The sequence below is a fragment of the Neomonachus schauinslandi genome, chromosome 5 (assembly GCF_002201575.2).
Source record: "Neomonachus schauinslandi chromosome 5, ASM220157v2, whole genome shotgun sequence".
Lineage (NCBI taxonomy): Eukaryota > Metazoa > Chordata > Mammalia > Carnivora > Phocidae > Neomonachus > Neomonachus schauinslandi.
Genome location: NC_058407.1, coordinates 117494908 through 117514803, shown reverse-complemented (window position 1 = coordinate 117514803; position 19896 = coordinate 117494908). Strand labels below are relative to the sequence as shown.

Here is a 19896-nt window from a genome sequence, read left to right as displayed (position 1 = left end):
CATGTGTTTATTGGCCATTTGTAGAACTTCTTTGGAGAAATGTTTATTCAGATCCTTTCTCCATTTTTTATTTGGGTGATTTCTTCTTTTTTTTTTTTTTTTTTTAAAGATTTTTATTTATTCATTTATTTGAGAGAGTGAGAGAGAGCACATGAGAGGGGGGAAGGTCAGAGGGAGAAGCAGACTCCCTGCCGAGCAGGGAGCCCGATGTGGGACTCGATCCCGGGACTCCAGGATCATGACCTGAGCCGAAGGCAGTCGCTTAACCAACTGAGCCACCCAGGCGCCCTTGGGTGATTTCTGCTATCGAGTTGTAAATTTTGGATATAAGCCCTTTATCAGATAAATGATTTGCAAATATTTCCCCCATTCTGTGGGTTGTCTTCACTTTCTTAATGGTGTCCTGTGAAGCAGGGAAGTTTTTAAATCTGATGAGGTTCAATTGATCTAATTATAGTTTTAGCACTTACATTTAGGGGAATATTGCCATCATGATAATTAATACTTCTGATCCATGAACAGGGGATATTTTTCCATTTGTTTGACCTTCAATTTCTTTCAACGATGTTTTATAGTAGTTTTTAAAGTTTGTACTTCTTTTGTTAAGCTAATTCCTAAGTATTTTGTTCTTTTTGATGCTATTATGAATCAAATTATTTTCTGAATTTAATTTTCAGGTTGTTCCCTGCAGGTTTATAAAAATAAAACTGATTTTTGTATATTGATATGTATCCTCTAGTCTTACTGAACTCAGTAGCAACAGTTTTTTAAATTAATTCCTTTGGGTTTTGTATATATAAAATAATGTCATCAGCAGATAGAGACTGTTGACTTCTTTCTTTTCAATCTTATTTCTTTTCTTGCCTGCCTTGACTAGAACCTCTAGTACAATGTTGAAAAAGTGGTGAGAGCAGGCATCCTTCTCTTATTCCTTATCTTAGCAGGAAAACATCCTCTCTTACCCCAGTAAGCATGATGTTAACTGTGGGTTTTTAGTAGATGCTCTTTATCAGGTTGAGGCACTTCTCTTTTATTCCTAATTTGTTGAGTATTTTTATCATGCAAGGGTGCTGGATTTTGTCATATGCTTCTATTGAGATAATCTTGTGATATTTGTTTTTTATTCTGTTGATACAATGTATTTACAGTAATTGATTTTCAGATATTGAATCCACTTTGCATTCTTGGGTTAAATCCTGCTTGATCAGGGTATAAAATTATTGTTATAAGTTGCTAGATTCAGTTTGCTGTATTTTGTTGAGAATTTTTGCATTCATACTCATAAAAAAAATTAGTCTGTAGTTTTCTTGTCATTTTTGGGTTTGGTATAAGGATAATACTGGCTTCATAAAATGAATTAGGAAGTATTCACTCTTCTATTTTTTGGAAGATTTTGTGAAGTATTGGTATTCTTCTTTAAAGGTTTGGTAGAACTCAGTGGTGAAGCCATCTAGATCCGGGCTTTTTTTTGTAGGTAGATTCTTTTATTACTAGTTCAATCTCTACACTTGTTATAGATCTATGTCAATTGTCTATTTCTTCTTGATTGAGTTTTAGTAGTTTGTCTTTCTAGGAATTTGTCCATTGCTGTAAATTCCTCTCCATTGCTTTCTTTTGTATAAGTGAGTATTTTCTAGTGTAGCTTTTTAATTTCTTTAATGATTTTTTACTATATTCTCTTGAGACTTTTTTTTTTAGAAGTTCCAGGGTTTACCATATACATCTTAACTTAAGAAAATCAGCCTCAGATCTACATAAACTTAATTCCAGTGATAAAAATAAACATTACTTTTATATAGCTCTATTTCTTTTCCCTCCAAACTGTGGTATAATCATTATATACACTGTATTTATTCATGTTATAAATCCAACAATATATTATCATAATTATTACTTTATTATCTGTAGTAGTTTACTCAGCCCAATACAGTTTTGCTCCCACCTACCTCCTTTGTGCTCTTACTGGCAAATATATTATACATATATCATCTTTCTATATGTTAATAGGCCAAACAAAGCATTATATATCATTATACAGTTGCTTTTTAAATTACTTAGGAGGAACAAAATATACATTTCTAATTGCCTTTTATAATTCCCTAATTACCTTTATTAGTTGTTTTTTCATGTGGATTTGAATTACCATGTGGGATCACTTGCTTTCAGACTGAATGACTTCAGTGTTTGTTCATCTTGAAAAGTTTTTATTTGGTCCTCATTTTTGGAAAAATAGTTTTGCTAGATATAGGATTCTTGGTTGGTAGGTTTTTCTTTGAGCACTCTGAATATGTTATTCCACTGCATTCTGGCCTCTATTGCTTCTGCTGAGAAGTCAGCTGTTAATCTTTTTGGGTGTGGGAGGGAGAGGTTTCCTTGTAAGCAATGAGTCATTTTTCTCTTGCTGCTTTCAAGATTTTCTCCCTATTTCTGGCTTTCAGCATTTTAATTATATGTGCCTTTTGTAGATATCTAAGGTTTCCCTACGCAAATTCACTGAGATGTATAGGCTAGTGTTTTTTTAAAAAATTTGGAAAGTTTTTACCCATTATTCTTTGGATATTTTTTCTTTTCTGTCCTTCCAGTAGTCCCATTATGCATATGTTGTTGTGCTTAATGGTATCTCATATTTCTCTGAAGCTCTGTTTATTTTTATTTTTCCCCTCATTTTTCAGCTTGAATAGTCTACATGGACCTATCTTCAAGTTTGCTAATTCTTTCCTCTGTCAGTTCAAATTTACTTGGAGCCCTAGTCTAGTGAATTTTTAAAAATTTTAAGTATTATACAATCCCAGAATTACCACTTGTTTCTTTTTCAGAATAATTTCTATCTCTTGATTGATATTCCCTGTATGATGTACACTCTCATCACACCTTCCTTTGTTTCTTTAATCATGCTTTCCTTTAGTTCTGCTAAAACATATTTATATTGGCTACTTTGAACTCTTTTTTTGTTAAATCTAAATCTGGTCATTCTCATGGGCAGTTTCTGTTGCCTTCTGTTTTTCATGGTTTCTTGGTTTTTCCATGGCTCATTATTATTTTTTTTTAAGTTTTTAAGTAATCTCTACACCCAGTGTGGGGCTCGAACTCATGACCTGAGATCAAGAGTCATATGCTCTTTTGACTGAACCAGCCAGGTGTCCCCAAGACTCATTATTTTCATTGTAAACCAAATATTTAGATAATATATGGCAGCACATCTGGTTACTGGTTTCCCCTTCCTGTCCCCTCCACCCTCACACCCCCCATCACACTTATTATTGTTATTTGCATGTTTGTTCAATGGATGGCTCAATTATTTTAGTGAAGTCTATGCCCATCTGTCCCCTACAATGTTAAGCTTTTGATGTTGCTCCTCAGGAAGGTGCAGGTATGGACAGGCCTGGTAATTTTGATTGACAGTGGTATTTGCAGGACTCTCTTCCTCTCTCTGACCACACTGAATGTTAAATACCACTAATTGCTGACAGGTGCTCTACTGTTTACAAAATGCCCTGGGACATAAATTGCTCAACAAACGAGTCAAATCAAATTGTGGCTCCTTTGAAGGAAAGTTTCTGAGGTCAGTGTTTGATATTTGTTTTGACTTCAGGAGGGCTCCCAGAGAAGGTACTGGTGAATTGGTTTGAGAATACCTGGTTAGTTACTCCTTGTATTGACAGAGAATTCTGAGTTCAAAATCTGGCCTACCATACAAAACAAATAGCTGCTATAATCTGAGTCCTTGAGATCTTCAGCATCAAACAATAAAACTAATGGGATGTCACCATAGTCATCTTTGGACCATACTTTTCTCCCACTTAAAAGGCAACTTAGAACTTACTAGAAAAAAGCAAAGCACAACTGGTTCATTTTCCAATTCTATGTGGTAAAGTAATTCTTTTAATATTCTGGCCTCTTTGTCAACTTCATATTTCCTGGTGTCATAAAATGGTTGTATCACAATGAGAACTGCAATTGATCCTTTTTTCTTGAGAATTTCTCCTTTCATTTGTTTTTTGTCTCAGGAGAAAGGATGTATATGGCAATAATCACAAAATATTTGTTTTGGGGGCAAGTTTGGCATCCTCAGCATATTATTTATGATTCTAAGCAGATAAAGATATTTCTAAACAAGTGATGGTCTAATATAAAGCTTAATAAGGCCAGGGTGCCTTGAGTGTGATAGCATGTCACTTTAGGAAATGAAAATCATCTCTCAGTAAGTATGATCCTCACCAAATCCAATTTTTCCTATGGATCTAGATGACTTCAATTACATGGATGTCGATTTTTTTGGTTTTGTTTTGTTTTTTAGATATAGTTGACAAAATTGTGATAAAATTGTAATGATATTTAAAGTGCACAACATGATAATTTTATATTTATACACACTGTGAAAAGAATTCCCCCTACTGAGTTAATTAACATATCTATCACCTCCTACATTCATATTTTTTCCCCTTTAGTGAGAACATTTAAGTTCCACTCTCTTAGCAAATTTTAATTATATACCACAGTGCTATCAACTATAGTCACCATGTTATACATTAGATTCTCGGACCTTATTCAGCTTGTAACTGAAAGTTTGCATCCTTTTTCCAACCTCTCCCTATTTTCCCCACCCTCAAGCCCCTTTTCTATGATTTGTTTCTATGAGTTTGACTTTTTTTTCCTAATTGTATTTTTTTTTTTAAATTAGTTTCAGAGGTAGAATTTAGTGATTCATCAGTTGCATGTAACACCTGATGCTCATTACCTTAAGTGCCCTCCTGAATGCCCATCACCCAATTATCCCTTCCCCCCCCCACACTTCTCCTCCAGCAACCCTCAGTTTATTTCCTAGAGTTCAATGTGTCTTATGGTTTCCCTCCCTCTCAATTTTCATTTTATTTTTCCTTTCCTTCCCCTATGTTCATCTGTTTTGTTTCTTAAATTCCACATATGAGTGAGATCACATGGTATTTGTCTTTCCCTGACTTATTTCATTTAGAACAATACCCTCTAGTTCCAACCATGTTGTTGTAAATGGCAAGATTTCATTATTTTTGATGGCTGGGTAATATTCCAGTGTGTGTGTGTGTGTGTACGTACACCACATCTTCTTGATCCACCACATCTTCTTTATCCATTCATCTGTCGATGGACATCTGGGCTCTTTCTGTATTTTGCCTATTGTGGACATTGCTGCTATAAACATAGGGGTACATGTGCACCAATCACTATGTTTTGTTTTGTTTTTTTTTTTAAGATTTTATTTATTTGACAGAGACACAGTGAGAGAGGGAACACAAGCAGGGGGAGTGGGAGAGGGAGAAGCAGGCTTCCCGCTGAGCAGGGAGCCCGATGCGGGGCTCGATCCCAGACCCTGGGATCATGACCTGAGCCGAAGGCAGATGCTTAACAGTTGAGCTACCCAGGCGCCCCCAATCACTATGTTTATATCCTTTGGATAGATAACTAGTAGTGCAATTGCTGGGTCCTATGGTAGCTCTATTTTTAACTTTTGAGGAACTTCCATACTATTTCCACAGTGGCTGCACTAGTTTGCATTCCCACCAACAGTGTAAGAGGTTTCCCTTTCTCTGAATCCTGAGTTCAGCTTATTTTGGCTGAAAATTATTCCACTGTGTGTGTGTGTGTCTACACATATACATATAAAAATCACATTTTCATTATTCATCTGACAGACACTCCGGTTGTTTCCATACCTTGGTTAATTGTGAATAATGATGCTGTGAACATGGAATACAGATATCTCATCGAGATAATGATTTACTTCCTTTGGATATATACCCAGAAGTGGGACTACTGAATCATATGGTAGTTCTATTTTTAATTTTTTGAGGAATTTCTATACTGTCTTCCAGAGAGGCTGTACTAGTTTACATTCTCATCAACAGTGTGCAACTGTTTGCTTTTCGCCACATTTTCACCAGCATGTCTTGTCTCTTTGATAACAGCCATCCTAACAGGTGTGATGTCTCATTGTGGTTTGATTTCCTTGATGATTAGTGTATTGGGCACCTGCTCATATATCTGTTAGCCATTTATATATCTTCTTTGGAAAAACGTCTATTTAGTTCTTTTGCTCAGTTTTTAGTTTTTCGTGTTTTTCTTCATTTTTTTTTGCTATTGCATTATAGGAGTTCCTTATATATTTAAATAGTAACTCATTATTGGATAGGTGGTTTGCAGATATTTTCTCCTATTCCATAGGTTTCTCTTTTGTGTTGTTTATGGTTTCCTTGCTGTGCCGAAGCTTTTTAGTTTGATGTAGTCCCACTTGTTTACTTTTGCTTTTGTTGCCTTTGCTTTTGGTGTTAAATCCAAAAAATCATCACTAAGATTGATGTCAAGGGGCTTACCCCCTTTGTTTTCTTTTAGGAATTTTATGGTTTCAGGTTTAATGTTAAAGTTCTTACTCCATTTTGAGTTGATTTTTGTGTAGGGATCCAATTTCATTCTTTTGCATGTGCTGTTCAGTTTACCCAGCACCATTTATTGAAGGGACTGTTCTTTCCCCCACTGTCCCCATAATCTTTGTCAAAGATTAGTTGACCTTGTATGTGTGGGTTTATTTGTGGCCTCTATTTTGTTCCATTGATTGGTGTGTCTGTTTTTATGCTTGTACCATACTGTTTGATTACTACAGCTTTGTAATATAGTTTGAAACAAAGTGTGATGCCTCCAGCTTTGTTCTTCTTAAGATTATTTTGGCTTTTGGTATTCTTTTGGGGTTCCATACAAATTTTAGGATTATTTGTTCTGTTTCTGTGAAAAATATCATGGAAATTTTGATTGGGATTATATCAGATCTGTAGATTGCTTGAGTAGTATGGGCATTTTAATAATATTCCATGAGTACAGAATATCTTTCATCAATGTTTTATAGTTTTCAGCATGCAGGTCTTTCATCTTCTTGGTTAAATTTATTTCTAGTAGTTTATTTTTTTGATGCTATTGTAGATATAATTGTCTTAATATCTTTTTCTGATATTGTTTGTATATAGATATACAAAAATCATATAGATGTGATTTTTGTATATTGATTTTGTATCCCGCAACTTTAGTGAAATAGTTTATTAGTTCTAACAGTTTTTTTTGGTGGAGTCCTTAGGGTTTTCTATATATAATATCATGTCATCTGCAAACAGATGACACTGGAGGTGACATGGTCATCACCAAATCTGTTTCTCTCCTTTAGATCTATGTGACTTCAGTAACATGTGTGCCAATTTAGTCTTGAATGTTTAGTGTTATTTTTCTCACATATTCCATAATGAAGATTTCAGTTACTCATTCTGCTTTTATATCATGTAGAATTGTAGAAGATATGGTCTCTGACTTAAAGGTAGGTTGTGTCAAGCTATATTCAAGACTTTTTACTAGCCTTCTCTTGGGAGAAGACATATATTTCCACACAGGTCTCACACAGATGAGGCTTCTCTTCTTCAGTATCTGAACAAATATTGTGGGCTACTGTCTAAGGTAGGCATTTGGATAACACTCTGCTACATGTGTTTTAACAGTTACATGAATCGTAGAATTGTAGGAAAATTTGTTTTCCCACATTCTGATTCCAAGTAGAAAACATTTTATAATCCTTTTTCTTGATATAGGTATACCTAAATTTATCTTTAAAATTCTTATGAAATAGGGGCTCTGTAATCAAATCTGGGACATATGGGATAGGGTGGAATGGACAAAATAAAATCTAAAATAGTTTCATTCCTTCTAGTGAAAACACTGATGAAAATAACAGAAAATTAAATTAGCAAAATGACAGTTATATTCCATAAGGTCCAATTAGGATCAGTGGAGAGTTACATGGTGGCATATTTCTACTCAATATACAGAAGAATTTTCTAATTTTCTGAGCTATAAAAAGTGTATGCTCAATTCCTGGCATCCTCAGATAACTCAGAAAATAAATGTTGACTACTAGTGATAATCTCAAGTCCTATTTTTCAAATTCTGGCTGATTTGATGATATTTAAAGTATTACTCTAATAATAAAAATTATGTAACCACAGTTCATTATTTTCGTCAGTAGTATTTAATTTTGGCCAACTCTATAACTGAGAACTACCATACCCTTCAAGTACAAAGGGCACTCTGTTATCTGAATATTAAATAAACCACCTGAAAAATGTTTCCAGCTGGTAGAAAGCAGTGCTGTTCATTCTTATTATTTCTTCAGTGTCTTTAAATTTTTCTATGGATTCTCTGGAGAGAAAAATACAAGAATTAATAGCGTTCATCTTAACCATTTAAAAAGAGAATCTTCCATTAACTTCCTGATTACCTTTACAAGTAATGTAGGTATTTTGGTTTTTAGTTGTAGGAGGACCTTATATACTTTAGAGATTAATCATTTATCAGATATAAGGTTTGCAAATATTTTCTCCCACTCCACAGGTTACCTTTTCATTCTGTTGACTGTTTTCTTTGCTGTGCAGAACTTTTAAGTTTGATATGGTCCCACTTGTTTATTTTGTTTTTATTTGTGCTTCTGGTGTCATATCAATGAAATCACTGCAAGACCAATGTCATGATGCTTTCCCCTATTCTAGGAGTTTTAGTTTCAGGTCTTATGTTTAACTCTTTAATCCAGTTTGAGTTGACTTTGCATGGTGTAAGAATCCAATTTCATTCTTCTGCATGTGGATATTCAGTTTTCCCAACATCACTGCTGAAGAGACTATCCTTTCCTTATTGTGTATAGTTGGCACTCTTGTTGAAGATCAGTTGACTGTATATGTGTGTATTTACTTCAGGTCCCTCTATTCTGTTCCATTGTCCATTTGTCTTCTTTATGCTGGTATCACAGTTTTGATTACTGTAGCTTTAGAATATATTTTGAAATCAGGAAGTGTGATGCCTCCAGCTTTGTTCTTCTTTCTCAAGATTGTTTTGGCTACTTGGTGTCCTTTGTAGCTCCATACAAATTTTAGGACTGATTTTCCTATTTCTGTAAATCAATAAAGCTTTTATAATTAAAAAAAAAACAAGAATTAGGTAGGCCTATATATACTGATATGGAAAAATATTAAAGGTAACATATTCTGTTTCCTTAGATTTTTTAAAAGTAGTTTAAAAAATCAAAGTAATATATGTTCATAGCTTTAAAAAAAGCAGTATACAACAAGGGCTTATGATGAAAAGAAACATACCCTACATCCAAAGTCAATAATTTCTGTTTATAGTACTGATAGTTACAGTTTACAGTGTACATATAACTAAACAACATGCTTTTGGTATATTATATCCTGAGTTCAACCTCTTTTTTCCAACCTCTTTCAATAACACTTGGTCCAAACTACCATCATCTTTTTCTTTTTTTTTTTTTGCGAGAGAGAATGAGAGACAGAGAGCATGAGAGGGAGGAGGGTCAGAGGGAGAAGCAGACTCCCTGCTCAGCGGGAAGCCTGCTTCTCCCTCTCCCACTCCCCACTGCTTGTGTTTCCTCTCTTGCTGTGTCTCTCTCTGTCAAATATATAAATAAAATCTTTAAACCATCTCACTCAGAGTAAAATCCACAATCTTTATTGTGGCCAGCAAGGTCCTATATAGCCTGGTCCTCCACTGCCTCTTGCCCTCATCTTCTATAATCCTCTCCTACTCACTCTTTGTCAGCCATATTGACTTCTGTGCTAGACTCTGCACACCCCAAGCATGATCTTCTCTTTTGTAAGTGTGGTTTTCTCTACCTGGAACACTTTCTCAGACAGCCTTGCTCCTTCACTTGCTTTGTGTCCCTGCTCGAATATTACCTGTTTAAGAGACTTTCCTCAGAACCCCATTTTTAATTGCAATTCCCTTTAATCTCTAACCTCTTATTCTGCTTTATTTTTCTTTATAGCACTTGCCACTATCTACGATTTTCCTTTTACTCCATACACTCAGGCTCTTTCCACTGTGTGCTTCTCCACCATCTTTAGAGCAACTGTCTTTACCTGCATGGTTGTAACTTGGTTGCATGCAAATTTGGTATCCCACCTCAGTAGAAGGGAAAAGTGAATAAGAGCTCCTATGAACACACATTATTTCAATTATGTTCCTCTGAAAAGAAATTAGTAACCTAGACAGAGCAGAGCTTTTGGGGACTTGGACAAACTGTTGCTGGGCAACTTGCCATAGTCTTCTACAATTTGTTGGTTTTAAAAATTGGAAAACCATCTGTAAAATATATAAAATGTTTAAAATATGAAAAGTCATTTTGGTAAGATTTTAGATTATGATCTGGTAAATATTACTCACTGTAGAGACAAGTACTATGCTGTGAACACACTTCTTGTACCCTCAAAGGAGAATGTTCTCAATATCAAATTATTTTGCTGTATTATTCTACTGTCTAGTATACTTAAATTTGGACTAAGCCTTTTTTTGTATGGTTTTCTATAATTTACAGAGTTTCTAGTTGCCGTTTTTTCATAGATATACATTTTTTTCAAGTTTTCAGCCATACTATCTAGTCTATAAAATCTCCCTTTCTTCAAGGGTTGCTCTCACACAATTCTTCATTCTCCTACTTCAATGTGGATATATTGCACTTTTGGCCTATTGTATCACTGTGGGGTTTTTGGTATTTCTGTTCATTGGACTGGATTCCATGTCTTTCTCTTTTTAAATTTTATTCAGTTTTGTTTATTTTGGTAGAGTACAATCTCAGGGAACTTTGTAAGAAAGACAGACTATGCATCCTTGCCTCATGTATTTACCATCTTCAGAACCATTTCTCCTTAGAATGGTGAAGCCATTGTTCCCTTGTCTCCCAGAACCTAGTGTTGCTAAGCAATCTGATGTCACTCTGGTCTTATTTGGATGTTTCTTCTCCCTAGAAGCTTTAAAGATCATCTGTGTAGTCTCAGTGTTCATAAATTTTTCCAGGATCTTTTCTATGTATCCTACTTGACTTTGGAAGGTTCTTACAAATTGGTCTCAGGGTTTTACAAATTGATCCCTGGAAAACTTCATTTGTATTATTTATTGAATAATGTTCTTGCATCTGTTTTCTCTCTCTCTCTCTCTCACTGGAACTTTTAAATTAGGTTTGGACCTCTTGGACTGATGATTCCCTGTATTTTATCTTTTCTTTTCTTTTTTTTTTTTTTTTAAGATTTTATTTATTCATTTGACAGAGAGAGAGGGAACACAAGCAGGGGGGAGTGGGAGAAGGAGAAGCAGGCTTCCCCGCAAGCAGGGAGCCTGACGTGGGGCTTGATCCCAGGACCCTGGGATCATGACCTGCGCCAAAGAGATGCTCAACGACTGAGCCACCCAGGCGCCCCTGTGTTTATCTTTTCTATAATATTTTAACATTTTTAGAATTTTTGCTCTGTAGGAGATTTTTCTAATAACTTTCAGCCATTCTACTTTACTTATTTGGATACTTATTTTTGTTCTGATTTTTTTTTTTTTTAAGATTTTATTTATTTGACAGAGAGAGACAGCGAGAGGGGGAACACAAGCAGGGGGAGTGGGAGAGGGAGAAGCAGGCTTCCTGCTGAGCATGGAGCCCAATGCGGGGCTCGATCCCAGGACCCTGGGATCATGACTGGAGCCGAAGGCAGCCGCTTAACCGACTGAGCCACCCAGGCGCCCCTGTTCTGATTGTTTTTTTCACAGCATCCTTTCCTTTTTCCTCTGTTTTATGAATGTAATACTGTCTTGACTCTATAGATGCTAGAAGGCTAGATAACCCTATCTAAAGATATCCTATTAACAAAACACCAAAAATTCTACAATATTCTTATATATATAAATGCAAGAATTTTAAATAAATTATTAATAAATTAAATCCAGCTGTTTATTAAAGAATAGTATTATATGACCAAGTGAAGTTTGTCTTGAAAATACAAAGAAAAGGCCTTGATAATATATTTATCCTCATTAGGTCATATGAAAAAAATTGTACAATCATGCTGATATATGTTAAAAAAAAAAAAAACATTGTTAAAATTTTGTATCTATCCCTGAGGACAACTGTAATGAATTAGAATTGGAAATCCTGAAGAAAATTTCTCTAGCATAATAATATGTCTCATATCAATGACTAATATTAAAATTAATGGCCAAACATTAGGTTTTCTTATTATAATGTTGTGCAAAAAAGTCTGCACTAATCACTATTACTGTAATATAGTATTTCTCTGGAATAGCTAGGTAATACAATCAACATATAGGGGTGCGTGGCTGGCTCAGTCAGTAGAGCATGTGACTTGATCTCAGGGTTGTGAGTTTGAGTTCCATGCTGGGGGTAGAGATTACTAAAAATAAATAAATAAACTTTAAAAAAAAAAGGAAAGATAGAAAGTGGTGAAGTATTTGCAGGTGATAGGACTGTCTATCCTAAAATTCTAATGAATTAACACAAACTTTATTTGAAACAAGGCCAAAATGTAAAGAGGCAAGTTACAAAAATCAGTGCTGTAGCACTTTTCACTTATTTGACAGGCACTGATGAAAAACAAACAATACATTGTCTGTGAGATTATGAGGACGTGACCTCTCTTGTATACTACCAGTGGCACTGTAGATTGTTATAACCTCTCTGGAGGCCAATTTTAAAGACATCAAAAGTTCTAAAATCATCCCTATTCTTGAACCAAGCAGTTCTACTTCTAGGAATACAAGCTAAGAAAACAGAAATAAGTGGAAAGTTGGATGAAGGAAAAAAAAATCCAGTAAAATAGCAAAAAAGGAAGCAATTTAAATGACAATCAGTAGGAGACTCCTTAATTATATCAAGACAACATAAAGTAAAGTATTCTGCAAGTGTTTAGAAAAAATGAAGTGGATCTCACTGTCATGAAGAGTAGCTCATGTTTCATAGTGAAGTAGAAAGGACAGGATACTGATTAATACTGTTAAAATTATGTATACTCATGCCTATAGAGGAAGACTAAAGTCTAGATGATATAGGACAAAATGTTTATAGAAATAATTTTTTATTATGGCTGATGAGAAAAAAATTTTTACTTGAGTGTACTTTTAAAAGTTTCTTTTTTTCTACGAACATAGTGTTACCAAGAAAGGCCTAATGATAAAAAGTCTCTAGACACATTTAAAGTGTTTTTCATACACACAGCAATAAAACAGCATTAAGTAGTGGCAGGAACATATTGGATGAGGAACCAAAATACCTGGTGTTGTCCTGATCCTACTACTAGTTGTGTCACCCTGAACAAACATCTCAGTGGCAATGTACTCAACTGTACAATGGGGATAAAAATGGCTGCCTATCTGTCTGACCGTGCTGTTGTGAAGATCAAGTAAAACAATGAGTATTTAAATGTTTTGAAAAATATAAAATACTATGAAAATGAACGATGGAATAATCAATATTATCACTTAAAACAGTTAAAAAAGTTGGTTTGATCTCTTAACTGATTTTTGCAATATTATTCTCATGTAGTGAATATATACTTTATCATCCTGTTATATGTGTGATATTGTTCAATGTTGACACAGAAATGGTGACAGGGAATTCAGATCTATAAACCTTTGCCCCAGAAGTCAGATTATAGCAAAACTCTAACCAAGTCAGTAGACAGATTAAGCAATTAATTATGTAATTTTCTGTGATGGACACCAAACAGTCCTACTACTGTCTTCTCTCTCCTTTAAAGAGGCAATCAATCAAGTTGCCTGAAATTCTCACTTCAATCATTCATATACTCGGGATAAGAACCTAAAGCCTCCTTTTAAAATACGAGGGTGAGTGAGTGAGTGTGTGTGTGTGTGTGTGTGTGAGTGTGTGAGAGAGGGAGAGAGAAACAGATTTTGGTAACACATTTTTATCACTTACTAGTATTATTTTGAAAATTGGTTATTAGATTAGCCAGTGACTCCTCTAGCAAGAAGAATGGGATAAAGCGCCTATTCCTTCCTAAAATTTAAATATCTTTAAAGGTCTTGAGGCTGAGGAAGTGAAGGAGGAGAGGAGGGACTGGAGTATGAGGTCAAGCTCAGACCAAGAGAAGTGCTGTAGGCAGGAAGCCTGGTTAAGAGGACAGTGAGACATTCCTTGTCATCTTTACAACTTGTGTAGGTCTAGTCTAACTCTAAAAGTAATAGCAGTGGGGCGCCTGGGTGGCTCAGTCGTTAAGCATCTGCCTTCGGCTCAGGTCATGATCCCAGGGTCCTGGGATCGAGCCCCGCATCGGGCTCCCTGCTCCACGGGAAGCCTGCTTCTCCCTCTCCCACTCCCCCTGCTTGTGTTCCCTCTCTCACTATGTCTCTGTCAAATAAATAAATAAAATCTTAAAAAAAAAAAGTAATAGCAGTAATACATTTGCCAAAATAATTACTATATATTTAATTCACTGATAAACCATAAAGCTTATCTTCTATTGAATAAAATCCCACTTACATATTTTTGGAACAACTACCATAATATATAAATTCCCCCAAGAGTATCTCCTCTCTAGCTGTAGCTATATAACATACAATTGGGAATTTTATGATTTTCCCTTCTCTTTTTCACTCGCACATGGGGACGCTTATCTAACTACACACCTCTTACCTCTCACTGTGGCACTAAGCTAATTAGAAAAGTCTGTTTAAATCTATCCACCTGTCTTTTGTTTTGCTGCCTAGCTGGGCCTTTTCCAAGCAGGCAGAAAATCTCCAATCAGTCAGTTATCACAACCAGAATGAGAGAGATTAGTGACCAGGAGAGAAGCAGCATCAGTTTACATCCTTTCAGGCAAGAGAATGATATTACTTCACTAGCAAGAAATCTGAGGCTCCCTGACCTTAATTTAGAAAACCTGCAGTAAATAATCACATTAAAGTTGGTTTTATGTGCCAGTTTTTGTTTCCTTTGTTGTTTTTACAATTTGAGTGTCCTTTGTGGTTACCAAAGTTATTTGCTGAAAGGCATATATTAACATTAAAATACTTATTCTATAATAAAATAGATCTTGTAGTTTTGATATATCTGAGTTAAAATACACTTTGAATTTTTTACAATGGCAATCACATTGCTTGTATTTTACCCAGAGTAGAATTTAGCAACTTTTGGATTAACACACTGAAAACTCCTTTTTTAAATGAGGATTTAATGGGTTTTTCATTGTAATCTGTCAACCCAAATAAAGGACATATAGATCCCTCCATGAATATACTCTTACTGCTCCTCCAAAAAGGTCAATTGTTTCTTGAAGGAAAGAGAACTAAACCTGAAGTTAGAAAGTTAGCAAAACAAAAAAACAAACGGCTCAAGGAACAGATGTGCAGACCAGGAAGAATTGGTACAGGTAGGTGATCAGGTCAGGAAGCAGAGGTTCTGATGACAGCAAACTGAACTTGTTTTTTTCGCTATAATTAAATACTTAATGAAAACAAATCTAATTAACGCCATAAGCCAAAAAGAAGTATAAGTGATCTAAAGTGTGGTCAACTTTCACTTAACATTTTACTAAAGGAACTGTATTAGCTGAACCCACTTCAGCTGCTTCAATGTAACTCATTGTGTGTTCACTAAAACAAGTTATCTGAGTCTTCAGACACCTGCTCTTTTAAATTTTTAAATTTTTTATTTTATTTATTTATTTGACAGAGAGACACAGCGAGAGAGGGAACACAAGCAGGGGGAGCGGGAGAGGGAGAAGCAGGCTTCCCACGGAGCAGGGAGCCCGATGCGGGGCTCGATCCCAGGGTCCTGGGATCATGACCTGAGCCGAAGGCAGATGCTTAACGACTGAGCCACCCAGGCACCCACCTGCTCTCTTTTAAAGAGAGTGATTTGTGTGTGCATGCGCATGTATGGGGTTACTGAAATGGAATGTGTAGTCCAGCTATGGACATGATGCTCACAGAATGAAAATACAGTGTACGTGATGTACATAGAAGAAAAGTTACAAGGGCATTTCTTGGTGCCAAAAAAGTTTAGGTTTACTAAATATTTATGTTCAAGGTACTTTTGGTATTATGAAAATAGAATATTTGGAGGAAAAAAGTCCCAAAAAGTCATGTTTGCTACTTCCATGGTAAAAGGAAAAAACATCTACTGCAGACATGGATTCAGTTTCCCTTGGGTAAGTCTAGAAGAAAAACAACTGAAACATATGGGATGAATTTGCAAAAGTTTGAAAAGATATTTTTGCATATACCAAGACTGCACTAAGACTACTATATAATGTATAGGTTTTCTAGGTCTCTGATACTAACTAGCCATTCTCAAGGCTATGTTGGTTACATCATGTATATTCTTAGTAAACAAACTTTCATCTCTCTATTTAAAAATATATAAATTATTTATATATATATTATATAAAAATTATATTAAAATATATAAATATAAAAATATTTAACCAGATTTTAATGACAACTTAATTTAAAATATTGCTTCTATTCAATTTCCTATCTGTCTTTGACATTATTTCTGAGGTCTCATAGAAATATTATTTAAAAAGTTAAAGGCAATACTGCCCTTAAAGGAGACACTAAATTAACGAACTATTCTTTTCCATTAAAACTAAAACTTTTAGGGCCCTTTAACCAGTTTGTTTTATAACTCTCTCAAAATTATTTCAGTAATGTTTGTTAATCATATAGTAACAGTAGTTGTATAATTAGAGGGTCATAGTACTTAAAACATCAATAACCATGGAATATCTTTAATTTGGTCAGATATTTACTGATAAGGCATTATTAACTTATCTTTTACAAGCAACCTAAAAACAAGGTTATAAAATGCACATCCCAGTAACATTCTTAGTAGAAGAAAAGGTATCCTTATGGTTCTTCAGTCACCTAAGGTCTCCTCATGAAACAGCAAAAAAAAAAAAAAAAAAAAAAAAGTTAAAAGATACCAAGCTCTTTTTTCACAAGATGAGATTTCACCTTTGAAGCCAAAATAATGCAAAACATCATATAAAAATTCAAAAAATTCAAAAAGTCTTTTAAATGTGATTTTTAAAAGACTTATATGATAGTAAAAATATTCATATCTATAATTTAAAATTCTCAAAGCAGTTCCTATTGTATGTTTCTAAATTTAAATGGAAGTTTATTATGAATAATAACATAGCATTTATGAAACAAGCTGGATTTTTCTGGGGGGGATAGTTGTGTTAAGCATTTGATAAGGTTTTAAAATTGTTCATTATCGAAAGACTCAAGGGTAGGTGGCGCCTGGGTGGCTCAGTCGTTAAGTGTCTGCCTTCGGCTCAGGTCATGATCCCAGGGTCCTGGGATCGAGCCCCGCATCGGGCTCCCTGCTCGGCGGGAAGCCTGCTTCTCCCTCTCCCGCTCCCCCTGCTTGTGTTCTCTCTCTCGCTGTGTCTCTCTCTGTCAAATAAATAAATAAAATCTTTAAAAAATAAAAAAAGACTCAAGGGGCATACTAACAGAATTGAAGAAGACATGTGAATCTTTGCTTTCAAAGATTTTAGGTGTACAGGATTTACTTAAATTCAGTAAATAACTTATTTAGTAAAGAATATTTACTATCATTTATGAAAATAAGGCTCATATTGATAAAAGTAAAGATTTCTCTGAATTTCAAGTAAACATTTACTATTTTAGCACATGTCAGATACTGTGGTAGGTGCTTTAATAAGATTCTCTGCCCTAAATTTCCTGAATAAAGTGTTAAATCAAAAACTTTCCAGGTAAATAGTCTTTAAATGTTAGATATAGCCAATCACTCATATATATATATTCATTCACACACACATATGTATTATATATTCATTCACATATTGTAATTTTTTTTGGTTAAACTTGTCAGAATGGATGGTAGGTACCATCCTTGAAATAAAAAGACACACGTAAGAACATTGCTGACTTAATTAATGCAAACCACCTGATTAAATACCTCTAGCAATCTACTTCAACATTAAAAAGATCCAGCTGAAATATAACTTCTCTAATTCTGATCAGTGTGAGAACTATTTTCTCCACAGCTGAAGGGGTCACTTTAAACACAAAAACCAGCACTGTTTTCTGTGATTAGGTTACTGTAGCTTAAGTCTCTAAACACTAGAATTCCTCACACAGCTGTTAATTGTGGACCAGGGGACTGGCTGACATCTGCTTCTTGCTTATTTCATTAATGGTTCACTTCCAGGTCCTAAAAGGATTGTAGCCTTTCTCCAAAGAGAATGTCGGATGCATCTATGTCTGTCTTCTACATAGTTGGCTTGTTCTGGTTTGTCACTCTCCATACAATGCAAATCTGAGTGAACTCACATCTGTCACCGATCGACCCAATTCGTGGGCAATCTTTTCCCATCGACCTGGGGTCCCTCCTGGGAACTTAACCATACTTCTTGTCAGCTGGCTGAGGTCCTCTTCTGTCCATTCAGGTGCCTGCAAAAATTACAGAAAAAGATAATTTAGAGGATGTTCGCTAAAACATTTAATAAGCCTGTGAAACAAACTATGGGCAATTTGCTTTCTACAAAAACAATACTATTAACATGTATCCAGTAGTTTAGATAAAGCTTTGAGCTGCATATTTAACATAAGAATGCAAAGCTCCAGCCCAGCCTTTTAAATTTTCCTATGTATACCAAATAAGAAAGCAGAAATATTGTGAGGTCAGGCTTTTGAAGAAATTAAAAAAAAAAAAAGACTTCCGGTTTGCATTAAGTGAGGAACCACTCTCCAAGCCTATGAAATGCATTGTGTCACCCTGCTCTCACAGATGCCTCCTATAAGGTTACTATAAAAGGTCTTCAAAGTTTTAAGAAAAATTACACCTTAAAGAAAACAAAACACCTTCTAAGTACAAATGAAAATGTAAACAAGTAAATGTACTGCTTCAGAATCAGAACTGAAACAAAGAGATACTTTTTGTTCATTCTCTGTAACAAGATTTAACGGTAAAAATCATGTATTTTTAAGAAGCTTAACTTATCAAATGTTAGCATTTTATAAAACTTGGAACAGAGAATTAGAAATGCCTATAACCAAGACTTAAACTATCCAGTCCATGCAAAGCAACACTTCATTTTTGAGAAGGTAAATAGCCTCTAAAAGTTGAGCCAATTGTTAAACTGAATGAAAAAAAATACCTTTAAGATTATAAAATCTTTTTTGCAAAAGCAAAAATTCTAAGAGCAAGCATATTCTCTGCATTTTATTTAGCACTACTACTTGGTCAAACCCAGAGCTGAGCAAAGCAAAAGAAACTATTATTTAATAACAAATAACCATGTTACAATAATTTTACATTAGATTTTAGCACTAAACTATTGCCTACCAGAGGCGACAGCCACTCTGGTATTGAACAATACTCTAGGAGTCAGCAGAGAAATGGAGGAAGCCCACCTGATTTTCTTTAATTAAAAAGAAAGAAAAAAAGAAAGAAGGAAACCTTTGAGACAAATACCTTTTCTAATCACCATTTCCGATAATGAACAGGCATACATCAGGCCGTTTGCATTACAGAACCATCAGCACAGAACAACAGTCAGAGGTGAGTGACCCCAGGGACTATCTCCACAGCTACAGCAAAGCTTCTCCCTGACACTAATCCTCCCTGTCATTCTCCCACTGTGCTCTAAGCACACTGACATCCGCCTGCCTCACTGCAAGCTTAACGGGGCCCTTCCTGACTTTTTACTGTCTCCCCCAATCAATGGTTCAAGCATGCTCTTTTCACATGTCCAAATGGCAGCTTCACTCATAATCAAAGTGCACTGCCCCTGTTAAAGGGCTTTCCGAAAGGCTCTCCCATTTGCATTCATTTGCAAAGCAAACTACTTTTATTCACTTTGTTCTGCTATCAAGAATGTTCCCTGAAGCAGATAAATTGGCATAAATACAACCTGCCACTTAAGAGTCAGTAAATAATAGCCAATAGCAGGGAGGATTTTATCAATCATTCTATTTTGTATCCACTAAAAGCTGAAAGCCTCAAACATATTCATCAGTACAGCCCTTATGATACATGCATCA

At 35.1% G+C, this 19896-nt stretch overlaps 1 protein-coding gene across 2 annotated transcripts in view; it reads right to left on the bottom strand.

The window, feature by feature from the left end:
* Nucleotides 1-19896, bottom strand: part of DNAJC1 (DnaJ heat shock protein family (Hsp40) member C1) — a 222955-nt gene that overhangs the window by 9319 nt on the left and 193740 nt on the right. For both annotated transcript variants that reach the window (XM_021696797.1, XM_044915533.1), the window contains exon 9: nt 18184-18303. In XM_021696797.1, coding sequence (XP_021552472.1) covers nt 18184-18303 — 120 coding nt within the window. The remainder of the gene's footprint in view (nt 1-18183; nt 18304-19896) is intronic.